Below are 14,520 nucleotides of genomic sequence, written 5' to 3' on the forward strand. Positions count from 1 at the left end.
CCTGGCCAACCATCGCATCGGCCAAAGGCTCAGTGTTCGGTTGAAGACTAGAAGACATGCAAAGACGACAAAATGCCTGCAGTCATTTACCCAGTGAAATCGCTGCTCGTACTTGTGACACAACTTCACAAGCAAGTCAATGAGGGAGATCAGCATTCGGTAGAAGTATGCCATGTTGAAAAATAAAACTTACAGTTTTCGAGCCGTCGATTTGATGACGTCCTTCGACATCTTGTACTCTTACCATCTGGCCGTTCCAATAACTACACGCAAACTTTGGGTTCAAAGGAAGTCATCGGGTTGTTTCTATACTGTTTGTTGTCAGCATAGGTTACCTGCAACACCTGGCCATAACAACGAGTCACTACGCCACTAGCTACTCACAAAGAATAGTTCCACAATAAACACTTTGTCTTTGGTCCTAAATGACGAGGAAAATCACCGAAAATTCGAAAAAAGTACAATTATACTTAAGAAGAAGCGAATATACCTTTCAAACTGAACATGCAATGGTGGATATTAATTTTTTCCCGATACCAAATCAATGAACGCGGATGAATCCAAAATAGTTACCATCGTTCGCGTTTCTATGTACAGGACTACATTGGAGTAAATTGTCGGAACAAACAGACAGCCTGCAACATGGCGGCGGAAAAATCAAAATATCGCACAGTGTCAACAATCCTGCCAATATATAAAGTCAAAAGAGATATCCTTAAGGCGGTCAGGAAGAGCCAGTCAATGGTAATTGTTGGTGAAACTGGAAGTGGCAAAACAACTCAGCTTCCCCAGTTCTTATATGATGAAGGTGAAATTAACTGAATATGCATGTGATGTGTGAGGTCACACAAACGCTCGTACACTTAGCACTAATAGTAGCTGCAATATTGTAGCTCTACGGTGAGGCGGTCGGTGAGTTTTGGTTTGTGCGACCTCGCTCACCAGTAGAGCTACAATGCCGAAGGCCCTGAAGCATACAAAATAAGCACGCTGCACATGGCATGGCATTTTCATGTTAAATCCCATATATTTACTGCATTTGGTCATACTTATTTATCACTACTGAAGATTAAACACTATACTACACTAACCTTGTCGTGTATGGGGTTTGGAATTTGTTCAAATACGTCGATCGCGTTCCAAAAACATTTCTTGGAGACGCCATTACTAACTTCCGGTAATGGCGGCTCCCTGAAACACGCTCAATGTTTATGGAACGCGATCGACGTGTCTGTGCGAATACCAAACCCCATAAACGACAAGGTTAGTGTAGTATAGTGTTTAGTCTTCAGTAGTGATAAATCGGTACGACCAAATGCAGTAAATATGTGGGATATAACATGAAAATGCCGCACCATGTGTGACGCGCTTATTTTGTATGCTACAGGGTCTTCGGCATTGTAGCTCTACTGGTGAGCGAGGTCGCAAAAACCAAAACTCACCGACCGCCTCACCGTAGAGCTACAATTTTGCAGCTACACTAATAGCAGTGTAGTGGGTCTCACTAATTACTGCCCGTCGCTGCCCGTCACTGCTCAAGAAATTAACCTTCCAATTACTGTAATCAGTCTATATCTCAGTAGCAAAGACCATTACTCATTATAAAAACAAACGAAATAATAGTCCCAGACCCCAAAAACGTTGATTTTTGAACGACTAGCAACGATGATCGTATGATCGTATTGCATGTCTTTATAGCTCTGCGTGGCAGGGCTGTGTGTAGCTGCAAAAATGTCGCGCTACGTTGAGGCGGTCGGTGATTTTTGGTTTTTGCGACTTCGCTCACCAGTAGCACTACAATGCCGATAGCCCTGGGGAGTATAAAATAAACGCATCCCACTGGACTAGGCCTCAGTCACTCATGATCTATTCAGCTCTGGGACTTCGCCCCTTAGACATTTGCGAGAAAAAAACCAAGTCAGGAAATCAAATGGCAATGTCCTGTAGGAATTATGCCACCATGTCATCTTCAACGTTCGATTTTACTGTGAAAAGTAGCAAGTTCCTCTATCATGTAACCGTCGATCGTTCCCTGGCATTCTAAAAATTCATACCTGGTACTTAATTTGCTTTCATGTGATTTTCAGCCAAATTCGACGGACACATCGCCAAAACATAAGCGTGAGCAACATTCTGGTCACCTCTTAGGCACCTCCACTTTACTGATGTTGGCGCCGCCTACCCATGAGGCGTGACTGGAATGTTGCTCATGCTGATGTTTTGGCAAGGTGTCTCTCGAACTCGGCCGAAAATCACATGAAAATGAGCATTTTGTAAGCAGATAAAGTATCAGGTATGAATATTTGAATATTTGTTCAAACACGTCAATCGCGTTCCATAAACATTGAGTGTGGGGCATCTGTATTTTTGGGAGCCGCCATCACCGGAAGTGGGTAATGGCTGCTCCCAGAAATGTTTTTGGAAAGCGATCGATGTGTTTGAGCAAATTCCAAACCCCATAAACGACAAGGTTAAGCGTAGTATAGTATTTAGTCTTCAGCAGTGATAAATCGGTATGACCAAATGCAGTAAATGTGTAGCATTTCACATCAACACGCCTAGTCCAGTGGGATGTGCTTATTTTTTACTCCCCAGGGCTATCGGCATTGTAGCACTACTGGTGAGCGAAGTCGCAAAAACCAAAAATCACCAACCGCCTCACCGTAGCTACAATTTTGCAGCTAGGCTGTGTGTTACCGGCGTTATACAGCCTCCCACCGTATAATGCCGGTAACACAGCTCTACCACGCAGAGCTATGGATGTCTGAACACTGCCCGTCATTGCCCATCGGGAAATTTGCGCTCCGATTATAGATAATGATTACAACTTTGGGACAGGACTCAGGCATTGTGAGTAAAACAGATTTTTATTTTGTAGCTTTCAATGAATAGTAGTGGTCTTTGGTATTGAGATATTGACTGATTACAGTAATTGGAAGGTTAATTTTCTGATGAGCAGTCCGGGGTGGGGGTGGGGGGGGGGTTCTAGACGTTTCGGCACCAAGTCGTTTCGGCCCAAGACGTTTCAGCCTCCCAATTTCAGACCCCAAGTCGTCTTGGCACTGCGACCCAAGACGTTTTGGCACCATTCAAGGTTACCTGTGGGAACTAGTGCTGAGGCACTATGTTACAAATCAAAGTACTGAAATGTATAGTGTCAACTACATTCACGTACATGCTTTAATCTTTGTGAAAACATGGTAAAAGAACGTAAGAAAAAAGCTTCATATCATTTTCAAATCTATGACACAAGTTTATCGATAGCAGTAGCTGCCGACACGGCAAAAGTTTGAAAACGGTCCCGAATCAGCATGGCAGAAGTCACTCAAAATGCACATAATGTACTCATCAGAACACAAAGGTCACGCTTATCAGAGTTCGCGTTTACGCAAAAATCGTGCGTATTTACGCATTGAAATTGACTCTCTACGCATTTTTTCCATCGTTATGCGTTTTCTATACGCAAAGGATAACACCGAAAGCACTCCCCATGAATGAGCTTAGGCGACAACCAGACGAAATTTGTTGCAACACATTTCTGTCAATCACTCATTTTGTGTGGAAAGTTTCGGATTCTCTGAGCGTTGTCTGAAAAATAAGCACGTTATCATGTCAGCTGTGCCTATGAATTACGTTGCTAATTTTCAGGCGAGCGATAGTTTCTGAAAGTGAGTGATTGACAGAAATGTTGCGACAAATTATATAAATGCCAACCGTGCACGATCATCGCGTCTCGCTGTTCCCAAATTTTGATCAAGCACACATGCAGCATGGCGTCGAAGCAGACAAATCTGTTTTCCTTCAACTTTGCTCAACGAGTCTGTGAAAAAAATGATTCATCGTAGAGCTCGTCGGAATCCCGATAAATTTTAACACTGCAGAAGTGTCTGGATGGTAACTGGTCATTCAGGCACCAAGTCGTTTCGGCCCAAGTCATTTCGGCCTCTCAATTTCCGGCCCAAGTCACTTCGGCACTGCAACCCAAGACGTTTCGGCATCTGTGTTTCGATTTTTTTTCAAACTATTCAGTAATTGACTGATCTGTCACATTCGTAAGCGTGACCTTTGCGTTCTGACCAGTACTTTATGTGCATTTTGTGTGAATTTTGCCGTGCTGTTTCGTCACCGCTTTCAAACTTTTGCCGTGTCGGCGGCTATTGATATCGATAAACTTGTGTCACAGATTTGAAAATGATATGAAGTTTTTTCTTACGGTCTCTTCCCATGTTCTCACAAATATTAAAGCATGTACGTGAATGTTAGTTGACACTATACTTTTTATTGCTTTGATTTGTAACATTACGCTCCAGCACTAGTTCCCACAGGTAGCCTTCAGCGGTGCCGAAACGTCGGACTTGGGGCCTGAAATTCGAAGGCCGAAACGTCTTGGGCCGAAACGACTTGGTGCCGAAACGTCAAGAAACCGTCTGGATAAGCTGCCATAACTCTAACTTTTGGGTTGCCCGATGTGTTTTGACGGTCGCATGTATAACCTTCGCTGTTACGTTTCAACATTGTTCAAGTTGTTCGTTAAACTGTTTTCATTAAAATAATGTTACATCGTACAATCTGAATACGTAGTGTAGGTTTATGTAACGGCACATCGTATTTTGCAGTCAGTTTTTTCATCAATCGAAATGCGGAAGTGAAATTACGCACTCAAATCCAGCCATTACGCAATTTTAGCAGACTAATGCGTATGCCGTACGCGAGGAGAAAAAAGTCACCGCGAACACTGCTTATGAATATGACGGGTCAGTCAATTACTAAACAGTTTGAAAAAAATCGAAATAATGATGCCAAAATGTCTTTGGTTGCGGTGCCGCAATGACTTGAAGCTGGAAATTGAGAGACCAAAACGACTTGGGCCGAAATGACTTAGTGCCAAAATGACCAGTCACCGTTGACGGGCAGTGACAGGTAGTAATTAGTAGGACCGTCCATTTAGTCGCTTTCAACCGGCCTTGTGACAGTCTTCCCTCTGAACAGAAAAAAAGAGAGGACGTGAAAGACGCCCATGTTCTGGATAGTCTACGGGATCAATAGCTACAGTACAGTAGCTTTAGGTTTTGCCTTGGTATTTGGGTCTACTATCCGACCTAAATACCCAGGCAAAACCTCGAGTTACTGTACTGCAGTTATGCAATCTACTGATTGTGTACTTCATGCACTGCACGTAAATTATCCAGAGATGATGTCGCCGGCGGATGTGAGCTCAACCAGTGCTTGTTCCCAGACACTCCACACCGTTACACTGCAATCTTGTCCCATACTATTTTGAACCAAAACCACTTTGCACCAAAACAACCTCGTACCATAAGTTGATAACCCAGGAGTCATGTCGCCCTAAAACCATTTCAAATGTTGGTGCATATTGTCTGGACCACCAGTGCTAGCTGCAGTACTTCAGCTTGTGGTTTTGCCCGGTACTTGGGTCGGACGGTAAACCTAGTTTTTCTGTCCGACCCTGAGCTACGATTAGGCAAGTGCCTGCATCAGCAATCTTAGCCTGTATGGAAGCTTGGCCAAGAGGTTTCTGGACAACTGGACCGCAATCTACCGGTAACTGGACCCTAGTCAAATCGACCCTAAACCTTGAACAACTCTACCTCCTAAATAATTTATCTCATAAAATCATTTGTAATTAATACCCGTGTGTGTTGTGAGTTATTCAGCTTCTAATAATGTACAGACTCACATCCGTAGTTACTATCCCCTGTTAGCCTACAACACAGTTGTCTGTAACTGCGTCACTAGGTTGCTGAAGCTATCCTTATTTTAGGACTGATTTATGCAAGTTTCATCGATTTTTCATGTGTACATTTAGTTAAGCCTATTTGCCTGTATAATGAAATTCTAGAGTTCTGAGGGTTTGGTTTTGTGTTCATCACTTCCTGGAATATCACCACAATAGTGGATCACAACCTCAAAAGTCAACCTTTCTAGTGAAATTGATCAGGGCCAGGGTGCTTTGGCAAAAAATATATTTGGTCCTAGTTGATACGGGTCCAGTTGGCCAGTTACTAGCTAGGATATGATTGTATTTGTTTTCTTGTGAAATACAAAATCCTTTAATAACATATGCTTTATACACATACATGTATTAATTAAAATTAAGTCTTTATTTTGTGGTTTGATAGCATTCAGAGAACATCACACAGTGGTCCATCATGAACACATATACAGTAGATTGACCATTGTCATCTTGTAGGTAGGAATGGAACTGTATGTACGTAAACTACAAGGAAGGTGGTAAACATTACACCAATACATGACATTGAGATCATTTTGCATGAGAACTTTGATGGGGACTAAGAAAAATCAAATAGGATATTCTGATTGGTTGGATACTCCAACTAGCCGAGCCTGTTACTGGCTGAATATTCCAACTTGCCAAGCCTATATCTTGCTGATTTCTCTGGTATCCTTCTTGAAAGCCTACAGTCTGATTGATCGACCACGCTGCATAGCGTGACTGGGCCTTGCCACAATTGTTGCAGCTATAACATACTTGGTACTCTACACTCTGACACACTATATATACCACTATATATATATATATATATATATATATATTATATATATATATATATATATATATATATATATATATATATATATATTATATATATATATATATATATATATATATATATATATATATATATATATATATATATATATATATATATAATACAGATCGCAGCCAAAGTTTTTCAACAGCAACCCATTTAAACTACTGTATGGTATGTGTGTACCGTACTTGTTCCATGGCTGTTGTCTTTTGAGTTTGGAGGGCGACGGTCACATTTTAGAAAAGGGTATCAGGGGAATGGTCATATTTTAAAATGGCGCATTTTGGGGCAGGGGAGGGGGTCATATTTTATGCGATGGACCACCCCCTTATAATAATTGAAGGCTCCCTAACTGCAAATCAAATTTTTACTTGTTGGTGACAATTTGTACAGAAACACAACCAAAGACATCCAAGCCATGATTAATGTTGTTTTCTTAACCGTTAAGGAGTCATAGATTTTTCATGCCATGCAACCTCACATGCAAAGAATTTTTGGAACCAACAAACTCGACATGTTACACTTCATTGAGACAGGTACAGTGCATTTCTTGTGAATGAAAGCCTTAAAATAACACTGTGAATTTTAAAGATCAAGAAATGAAGCAGCTTTGAGTAGTCTCTCCAAAACCCTACAAACTTTTACACATTTAAATGTTCTAAAAGACACATATTTGGTGAAAAGTTTTAGCAGCAAATGTTAGCAAATGTAAATAATAAGCAAACAAACAATTTTTGTTATTTGTCGTAATATAACTATGTACACTTCAACATGTTTTATACATGAAAGCATAATATTATATCACACACAACAAGTGAAATACAAATTAAACACTACAGAGTACGAACCAGCATGCCACATCTAAACAGATGCATTTAGTATCGTTGACACTATATTTTAAGATAAACTTCACAGATGTGATAGCCTTGCTGGCTATGCATATAGCACTGCGGTAGCTAGCTTAGTTCAGCTATTTGGTCTACTTTGCACTAGGTGACTCTGAAGTCATGACGGCCATTAATGTCATATATTTCATCCTTAACCAAAATATTGATGACTTTTTAAGTTTTAAATTGTAAAGTTCTCTTAGTGACTTTTAACTTTTTTATCAAATTGAAAGAGCATTGAAGTTGAGGGTGTGTTGTGTGATAATGGGATTGCAATGGCGGCAACTATGCAGTCACAGAAAAAATTCTTATCATCCTACAGTGAGATGTGCATATCAATGAGCCCCTTTAAGTCATAATGCAAAAGTCTTCCCTTGCTATTTTTGAAGTGTTTTTTCTGTGCTTGGGTATGATATCACCTAGCTTGTTATCCGTTAAGAATGAAAATGAAATCAACATGATATGAGTCATAGTAAATTTCAATGCCTTTGTTCCATTACCTGGTTGTTCAGAATATTAAAGGAACACAAATTGACTCTGTGCAGAAACCCACAATCATTGTTCAAAGTATCCAAGATATCCAAATAGTCAACCCCTTAGTGTCCATTATCTTCACATTTTACATGTCACTATTGTGTTGGATATTCTATGGCTGTTACATGCTTACACGGATTATCAATCCATCTGAGTGAATCAATTTTACATTTTTCAGGGTATGGAAGCCATGGTATGATAGGAATTACTCAACCAAGGCGTGTGGCAGCCATCTCCGTAGCCACCAGAGTAGCAGAGGAGATGGGATGTTCAATCGGTAGAGATGTAGGGTACCAAGTCAGATTTGATGACACAACATCAAAAGGTAAGGCAAACATTTCGAATGTGCATGTAATTTATGCTGAAGGAATATATCAGAATGTTCTTTAAGGTAGTATCTGGCTCAAAAGTGAAAGACTTAAACTTTTGCACAACTTTCACCAGTGAAATTTTCAACCTTTCTCTTACCAAAATGAAAGTAATGTGGGGTGACTATGCATATTTTGGTAAAAGCGAAACAAATTACCTAACGCTAACAGTTACTGATTGTTGAAATTCAAAATGGCTTCTATTCAAGGCCTGTGTTGGTAAAATTAGATTTTTGATTTTCAAAAAACTATGACAGTGAAAATCTTTCTTACTCCAAGAGCTTTAAAATGAACATCAACAAGTGGCAGACCAGAATAGTATTGTAAAACTTTGAGCATTTGAATATCTGTCCTGCAGTACTTTCTACCATTAATGTGACAAACTGTGAAAGCTGGCTTTTTATGGGTAAGATGTCTAGCGCCCTCACAGGCAGAGTAGAAAAAAAAGAATCCCTGTATACTAAGTAACTTTCGTTGGCGTGTTCAATTTACCCAATCATAATCGTGATCACTGTGACGTCACTGATGAAAGCACGGCTGTAACCAAAAAGATAGAGCAATCATTTTTACGTGTCATGGCTGCCCTCAGCGCCAGTGCTTATTTCTGCTTTTGTAGTGTAAGGGATATTTTAATTTTCAGGCTTACTTTTTGTTTTCTAAAGAAGATGATGATGATGATGATGATGATGATGATGACTGTTTTTGTTAAATTATTTAAAGGAAAGGATGACAAGAGTGAAAATTAGCGGTTATGCCAAAAATGTTGTTCCGCGATATGGCGTAGACGATTTCAAACAACATTTTCGTCTACATTGGGAAACTTTCGATATTGCACAACGATTGCTCGCAACCGACTGTCCCATAAAAACATCACCAGGGTAGACCACCCATATACCTAAGCAAGCAGTTGCTAATAAGACTTTGGGTTATTGGTAATCCAGAATTCCTAAGGTCTGTAGCCAACAGATTAGGAGTGAGTGCGTCCACTGCATACATTACTTACTGAAGATTTTTCAAGGACTTTAAAACTCATCTGGCAGCAATTGTGATTATCTGGCCAACTGAATCACAACAACAATTACGGCAAATAATGAAGAAGTTTGAGCAACATCAAGGCCTTCCACAATGCATTGGTTGCATCAACGGGACCCATATCCCGATTAAAGCTCCAAGCCAACAGGTAAGTGTAAGAAACATAAATACATTAAGAAATAGCCCAGGAATGATTTTATGTTGCTTTTTTGTGGTTTTGATGGGAATTCAGTCTTCAGAAAGAATTGGTTTCAATATTTAGCTGAATAATTTTGATCATGGAAGTTCATTATTAAAATATCATATACATATCAGCATCCTCTGAAACTACCGGGTACATACCTAAACAGAAATGTTGTCAACTACAAAATAAAAATGTGCCTTGAACCATTTGATTAAAAGGTAAAACAGAAAACGAATGGTTGATATGACTTGTTTAAGAGTGTGAAGTCTTTATCTTTACCCCCACCACAGTAAGAAGAATACTTGAATCAAAAGAGATTTTATTTCATCCTTCTTCAAGGTGTTTGCGATGCAGATTACCTGTTTACTGATATCTACCGTGGGTTGCCTGGCTCTGTTCATGATGCCAGTGTTGAGAAACTCTCCCCTCTGTAACAAAGCCCACACAACTGAGGAAGAGTGTCTCCAAGGAGGTTCATATTTCAGTGGCAATCAAGCATATTCACTGAACACGTGGCTTATGGCTCACTTTTGTGATACAGGTACATTGAAGACAGCAAATCGAACAAACATTTGGATTGTTGAAAGGATGATTCGGAAAACTTTGTGTCACGATGGATGTTGATGTCATCGAAGACATTCCAACCATTGTCAGTGCCAGTTGTGAATTGCACAACATATACTGTATTGGAGAGGAGGATTTCCTTGGAGTACTTGGTAACTTGGATGGATCACACAATGAGGAAGTCAACAACTTTGAGAATATTTTTCAACATGATGCCAAGGCTTTGGGAAAAAGGAACGAACTAGTCGCGTTATTGTGAAAGAAAGAAGGAATGAGATGAATGAATGAATGGAGATGGAAAGTGGGGGTTACAAAGAAATATATTGCAGGAGAACAGAAGAGATAATTGAATATTTCAATGTCATAAAATACATCATTCCAGACACAAATGTCAATCTGAAACCTATATCATTGAAATTAATTTACAACTATTTATCTGAAAGATCTAGTGTTTTAAGTAGTAGGATTTAGCTTATGAATCACGTTTTATAATCACTTTTCCTTTTTCCACAATTCCCACATGGCGACTGTGGTTCAAAAATATATTTATGCGAGATTGTCTTCAATATTAATTATCTTGTGTTGATATAATTATGAAGCAGTTTTTGCAATTTTGATATTAAATGAATGAAAACTTTGTAAATAAATGTGCTTACAGCTTGTGTTTTGAATATAATATATCTGTTATAGAACAATGCAAACATTAGTAGTATTTTTTATAAAGAATCTGTAAATAAATTATTTGGCTGACAGCTTTCTAAATTGATTTCCTTTTGTTTATAGAACAGCACTGCATCTAACATTTTTACGACTTTAACATTAAATGTATATAAAGAATCTGTAATTGAATAAATTGGCTAACAACTTTCTTGTAGAAATAAAGTTATTGAAATCGATTTTAATGTGATGCGCTTTATATCCCTGAACCAAAAAACAAACAACAACAAACAGACCAACCATGTTTGAAATTCATTCAGTGATTTCGGCCCTTTAGGTACAAGTAATCTGGCAAATCCTACAGCAGAAAAAGGAGAAATAAATTGTGTTTCCAGTAAACCAACAGAACCTAGAAAATCCTCCAGCCCCAGACATTTTTTTCACATTTTCAAAAACTTCCAGTAAGTTTTGCTAAATTTTACCATATTTTAGCATTTTTAGGGGGTTCCTAACAAAAATGGGAAAATGATTTCACTGATCTACCAACCCTAATTTCAGAGGTATGCTACAGAAAAAATGCAACTTTATTTGGCCTAAACAACTCGCTGACCCTAGATATTTTCATTTGCATTTTAATCCGTCAAATTATGTGTGAATTTTCTAAATTTCACAGTATATTGTGGGTCACAACCTATGTACCATTCTCGATGACATATTACAGATAATCCAATTTTTACGGCCTTAAAACACAGTTTTTTCCCCTTGTATTTTTACATCTCTTGGAGGATGCAATAAATTCTAAATTTGGTAATTGACGGTACTCTGTTGTTTGTCAGTTATGTATATATGGAGAATTTGCATGTGTCAAACAAAAACACTATCAATTAGCTAAACAATGAAGTTAATCCCACCTGTCATCATAGTAAAGATTATTTTTCCTTCTTCTATCAGAGTTTTAGAGTTTTAGTAGTTACACTGTTCCATTTTCAAAACTACTTTATATGTTCAACAACTACACCAATAATTTTGTCCAGTAACAAACAATTTAATGCACCATTAGAACTATGTACATTGATTTTCATTGATAAGTTAACCTTTTACAAAAATTTGAAATTTTACGCACATTGTACTACAAAGGTGATCAATGAATAGGAGATACTCAATTCTGACTTGTTTTTCTGTCTCCAGGGTCCATTCAAAGACAGCATTGAATATTTCAATTAACGTTGAGTCACATGAACTCAATTGAATATTATAATTCTGACAATAAAAACATTTCCAGAATGAAAATATGAAACTCATCTTTTTCTTAATGATTTGTTTCTCTGATATAATTTAACTCCCATTTGCCACACATATATAGCAACTGAAAGATTATATATATATGGTGTAAAAATGTCTGTCTGTCTGTATGTATGAATGTGTGTATGTATACTGTCAATCTGTCTGTCTGTCTGAATGGAGAGAGGGAGGGAAGGACGGACAGATATCAAAAACTGCACCTCTTGAGCTTATTGTTGGAGTAGTCCCCACGGACATCGTCCGGGGGGACTTATAGGTTTGGTCATGTCCGTGCGTGCGTGCGTCCGTCCGTCCGTCCGTCCGTTCACACAGATATCTCAGAGATGCCTGGAGCGATTTCATTCAAACTTGGTACAAGGATTACTTCATATGTCATACAGATGCACGTTGATTTGTTTTCTGATACGATCCAATATGGCCGCCAGGCGGCCATTTTATTACGATATTTTCATGTACAGAGCCATAACTCAGACATGTGTCAACCGATTTTATTCAAAGTTGATACAAGGACATTGACCAATGTCATAGATATGCACGTCAATTTGTTTTGTGATACGATCCAATATGGCCGCCAGGCGGTCATTTTGTAACGATTTTTTCAGGTACAGAGCTATAACTCAGACATGTTTCAACCGATTTTGTTCAAACTTAGTACAAGGACATTGACCAATGTCATAGATATGCATGTCAATTTGTTTTGTGATACGATCCAATATGGCCGCCAGGCGGCCATTTTGTAACGATTTTTCATGTACAGAGCCATAAGTCAGGCATATCTCAACCGATTTTATTCAAACTTGGTACAAGGACATTGACGTATGTCATACATATGCATGTTGATTTGTTTTGTGATACGATTCAATATGGTTGCCAGGCAGCCATTTATTACGATTTTTTCATGTACAGAGCCATAACTCAGACATGTTTCAACAGATTTTATTCAAAGTGGGTACAAGGACCTTGAACAATGTCATAGATATGCACGTCAATTTGTCTTGTGATACGATCCAATATGGCCACCAGGAGGCCATTTTCTAATGATTGTCGATTTGTTTCTCGATATGGTCTGATATGGCCACATGGTGGCAATTTTGTTATGGTTTTTTTCATGTCGAGAGCCATAACTCTGGCAAGTTTCAACTGATTTTATTCAAAGTTTGTACCTGGACATTGACTTATGTCATACATATTCGTGTTGATTTTTTAAATAGTAAGATCAAATATCGCTGCATGGCGGCGATTTTGTTACGATTTTCTCATGTACTGAGCCATAACTCAGAATATTACCACCAGTATCATTCAAAATTGGTACAAGGACATTGACCTATTTCATACATGCTCGTCAATTTGTTTCACGTCATGTAGCAGTATCATATCAATTATTGAAGTTTCATAATTAGGCTGATATGTCAAGAAATACTGCATCAAATTTCATGAAACTTTGTACAGATGTTAAGCTCACATTGCTTTAACAGTGAAAAAGACATTTATCAGTGTCATTTTAATTAATTTGTAATTGCATATGTAATGAACTTTCCTAATTAGAGTGATATATCCACAAATACAACGTCAAATTTGACGATCAGATGTCGATCTCATAGTGTTGTAAATACTGCATCAAACTTTATGAAATATGGTACCGGTGATTATCTGTTAGTGTTAGGATAGTATGCAAAAATGTTTTGCAACATCCTGTTTATTAATTCCTAGTTGACTCATTTAACCCTTTTCCTGCCGAGCGCCCTTGTCCGTTATTCTCCCAAGTCAGTAGAAAACCGCCCCATAATATGTGCCTGCAAAAGATTGGCTCTCCTGCATGTTATCCTGCCAGGCATTTTGGCAGAAATCGCCCATTTTCAGGGTAGTTTTAGCCGTACTTACACGTGTTAGACTTCGATAATTTCTACATGCCCGTAGACAGGGGAAGGAGCTCAAGGGTTGCTGCAGAAAAAAATTGAGGTCACCGGCTTTGTTTGCCCCTGGGAGTGCGTCATTTTATTGCCGTTTCATGTTTATTTTTTCGGAAATAAACTCCTTCAGTATTACGCACGTCCGCTAGGCACAAACATCACCTCACTCGTCTGTTAGTCAGAGACCCTGAGGGTCGTGCTAGGGGTGCAGAAGCACCGTCAAACCTGTCCTGTTTCCCCAGGGTAGGGTCAATTGAATACGTACCTTAAACGACTTGGCAGTGTAGCACAAAAACTACGTTTTTGCCGTTGTATTAACGACATGGCTGAGCCATTGAAGCACAGCTCAACGTAGTTTAGCCAGCTCAGTTGGGAGTTGGCTTACGAGTGTTACCGTTCATTACTGACTTAATCGAGTGGTCCTCAGTCAGGTACGGGTTTGTACCGACATGGCTTGGGCTGCAGCTAACCAGTGATAACCAGTCACTACACCCAAGTCTTCAGTTC

At 38.9% G+C, this 14,520-nt stretch overlaps 2 protein-coding genes across 8 annotated transcripts in view; one reads left to right on the top strand and one right to left on the bottom strand.

The window, feature by feature from the left end:
- The window catches only part of LOC139150838 (dentin sialophosphoprotein-like), a 39,944-nt gene extending 39,584 nt beyond the window's left edge, over positions 1 to 360 (bottom strand). For all 5 annotated transcript variants that reach the window (XR_011556290.1, XR_011556289.1, XM_070723248.1 and 2 more), the window contains exon 1: positions 194 to 360. Coding sequence is in view for 3 of the 5 variants with exons in the window: in XM_070723248.1 (XP_070579349.1) it covers positions 194 to 231 (38 nt within the window). In the remaining 2 variants the exon portion in view is untranslated. The remainder of the gene's footprint in view (positions 1 to 193) is intronic.
- Positions 340 to 14,520, top strand: part of LOC139150839 (probable ATP-dependent RNA helicase DHX40) — a 188,367-nt gene continuing 174,186 nt past the window's right edge. Inside the window, exons 1-2 of one of the 3 annotated variants that reach the window (XM_070723250.1) lie at positions 340 to 808; positions 8,175 to 8,321. In XM_070723250.1, coding sequence (XP_070579351.1) covers positions 643 to 808; positions 8,175 to 8,321 — 313 coding nt within the window. In that variant the 5' untranslated portion in view covers positions 340 to 642. Of the gene's footprint in view, positions 809 to 8,174; positions 8,322 to 14,520 lie in introns of those variants that run through there. The other 2 variants (XM_070723251.1, XM_070723252.1) reach the window with 2 other exon arrangements.

The sequence above is a fragment of the Ptychodera flava genome, chromosome 15 (assembly GCF_041260155.1).
Source record: "Ptychodera flava strain L36383 chromosome 15, AS_Pfla_20210202, whole genome shotgun sequence".
In the NCBI taxonomy this organism is placed as follows: Eukaryota; Metazoa; Hemichordata; class Enteropneusta; family Ptychoderidae; genus Ptychodera; species Ptychodera flava.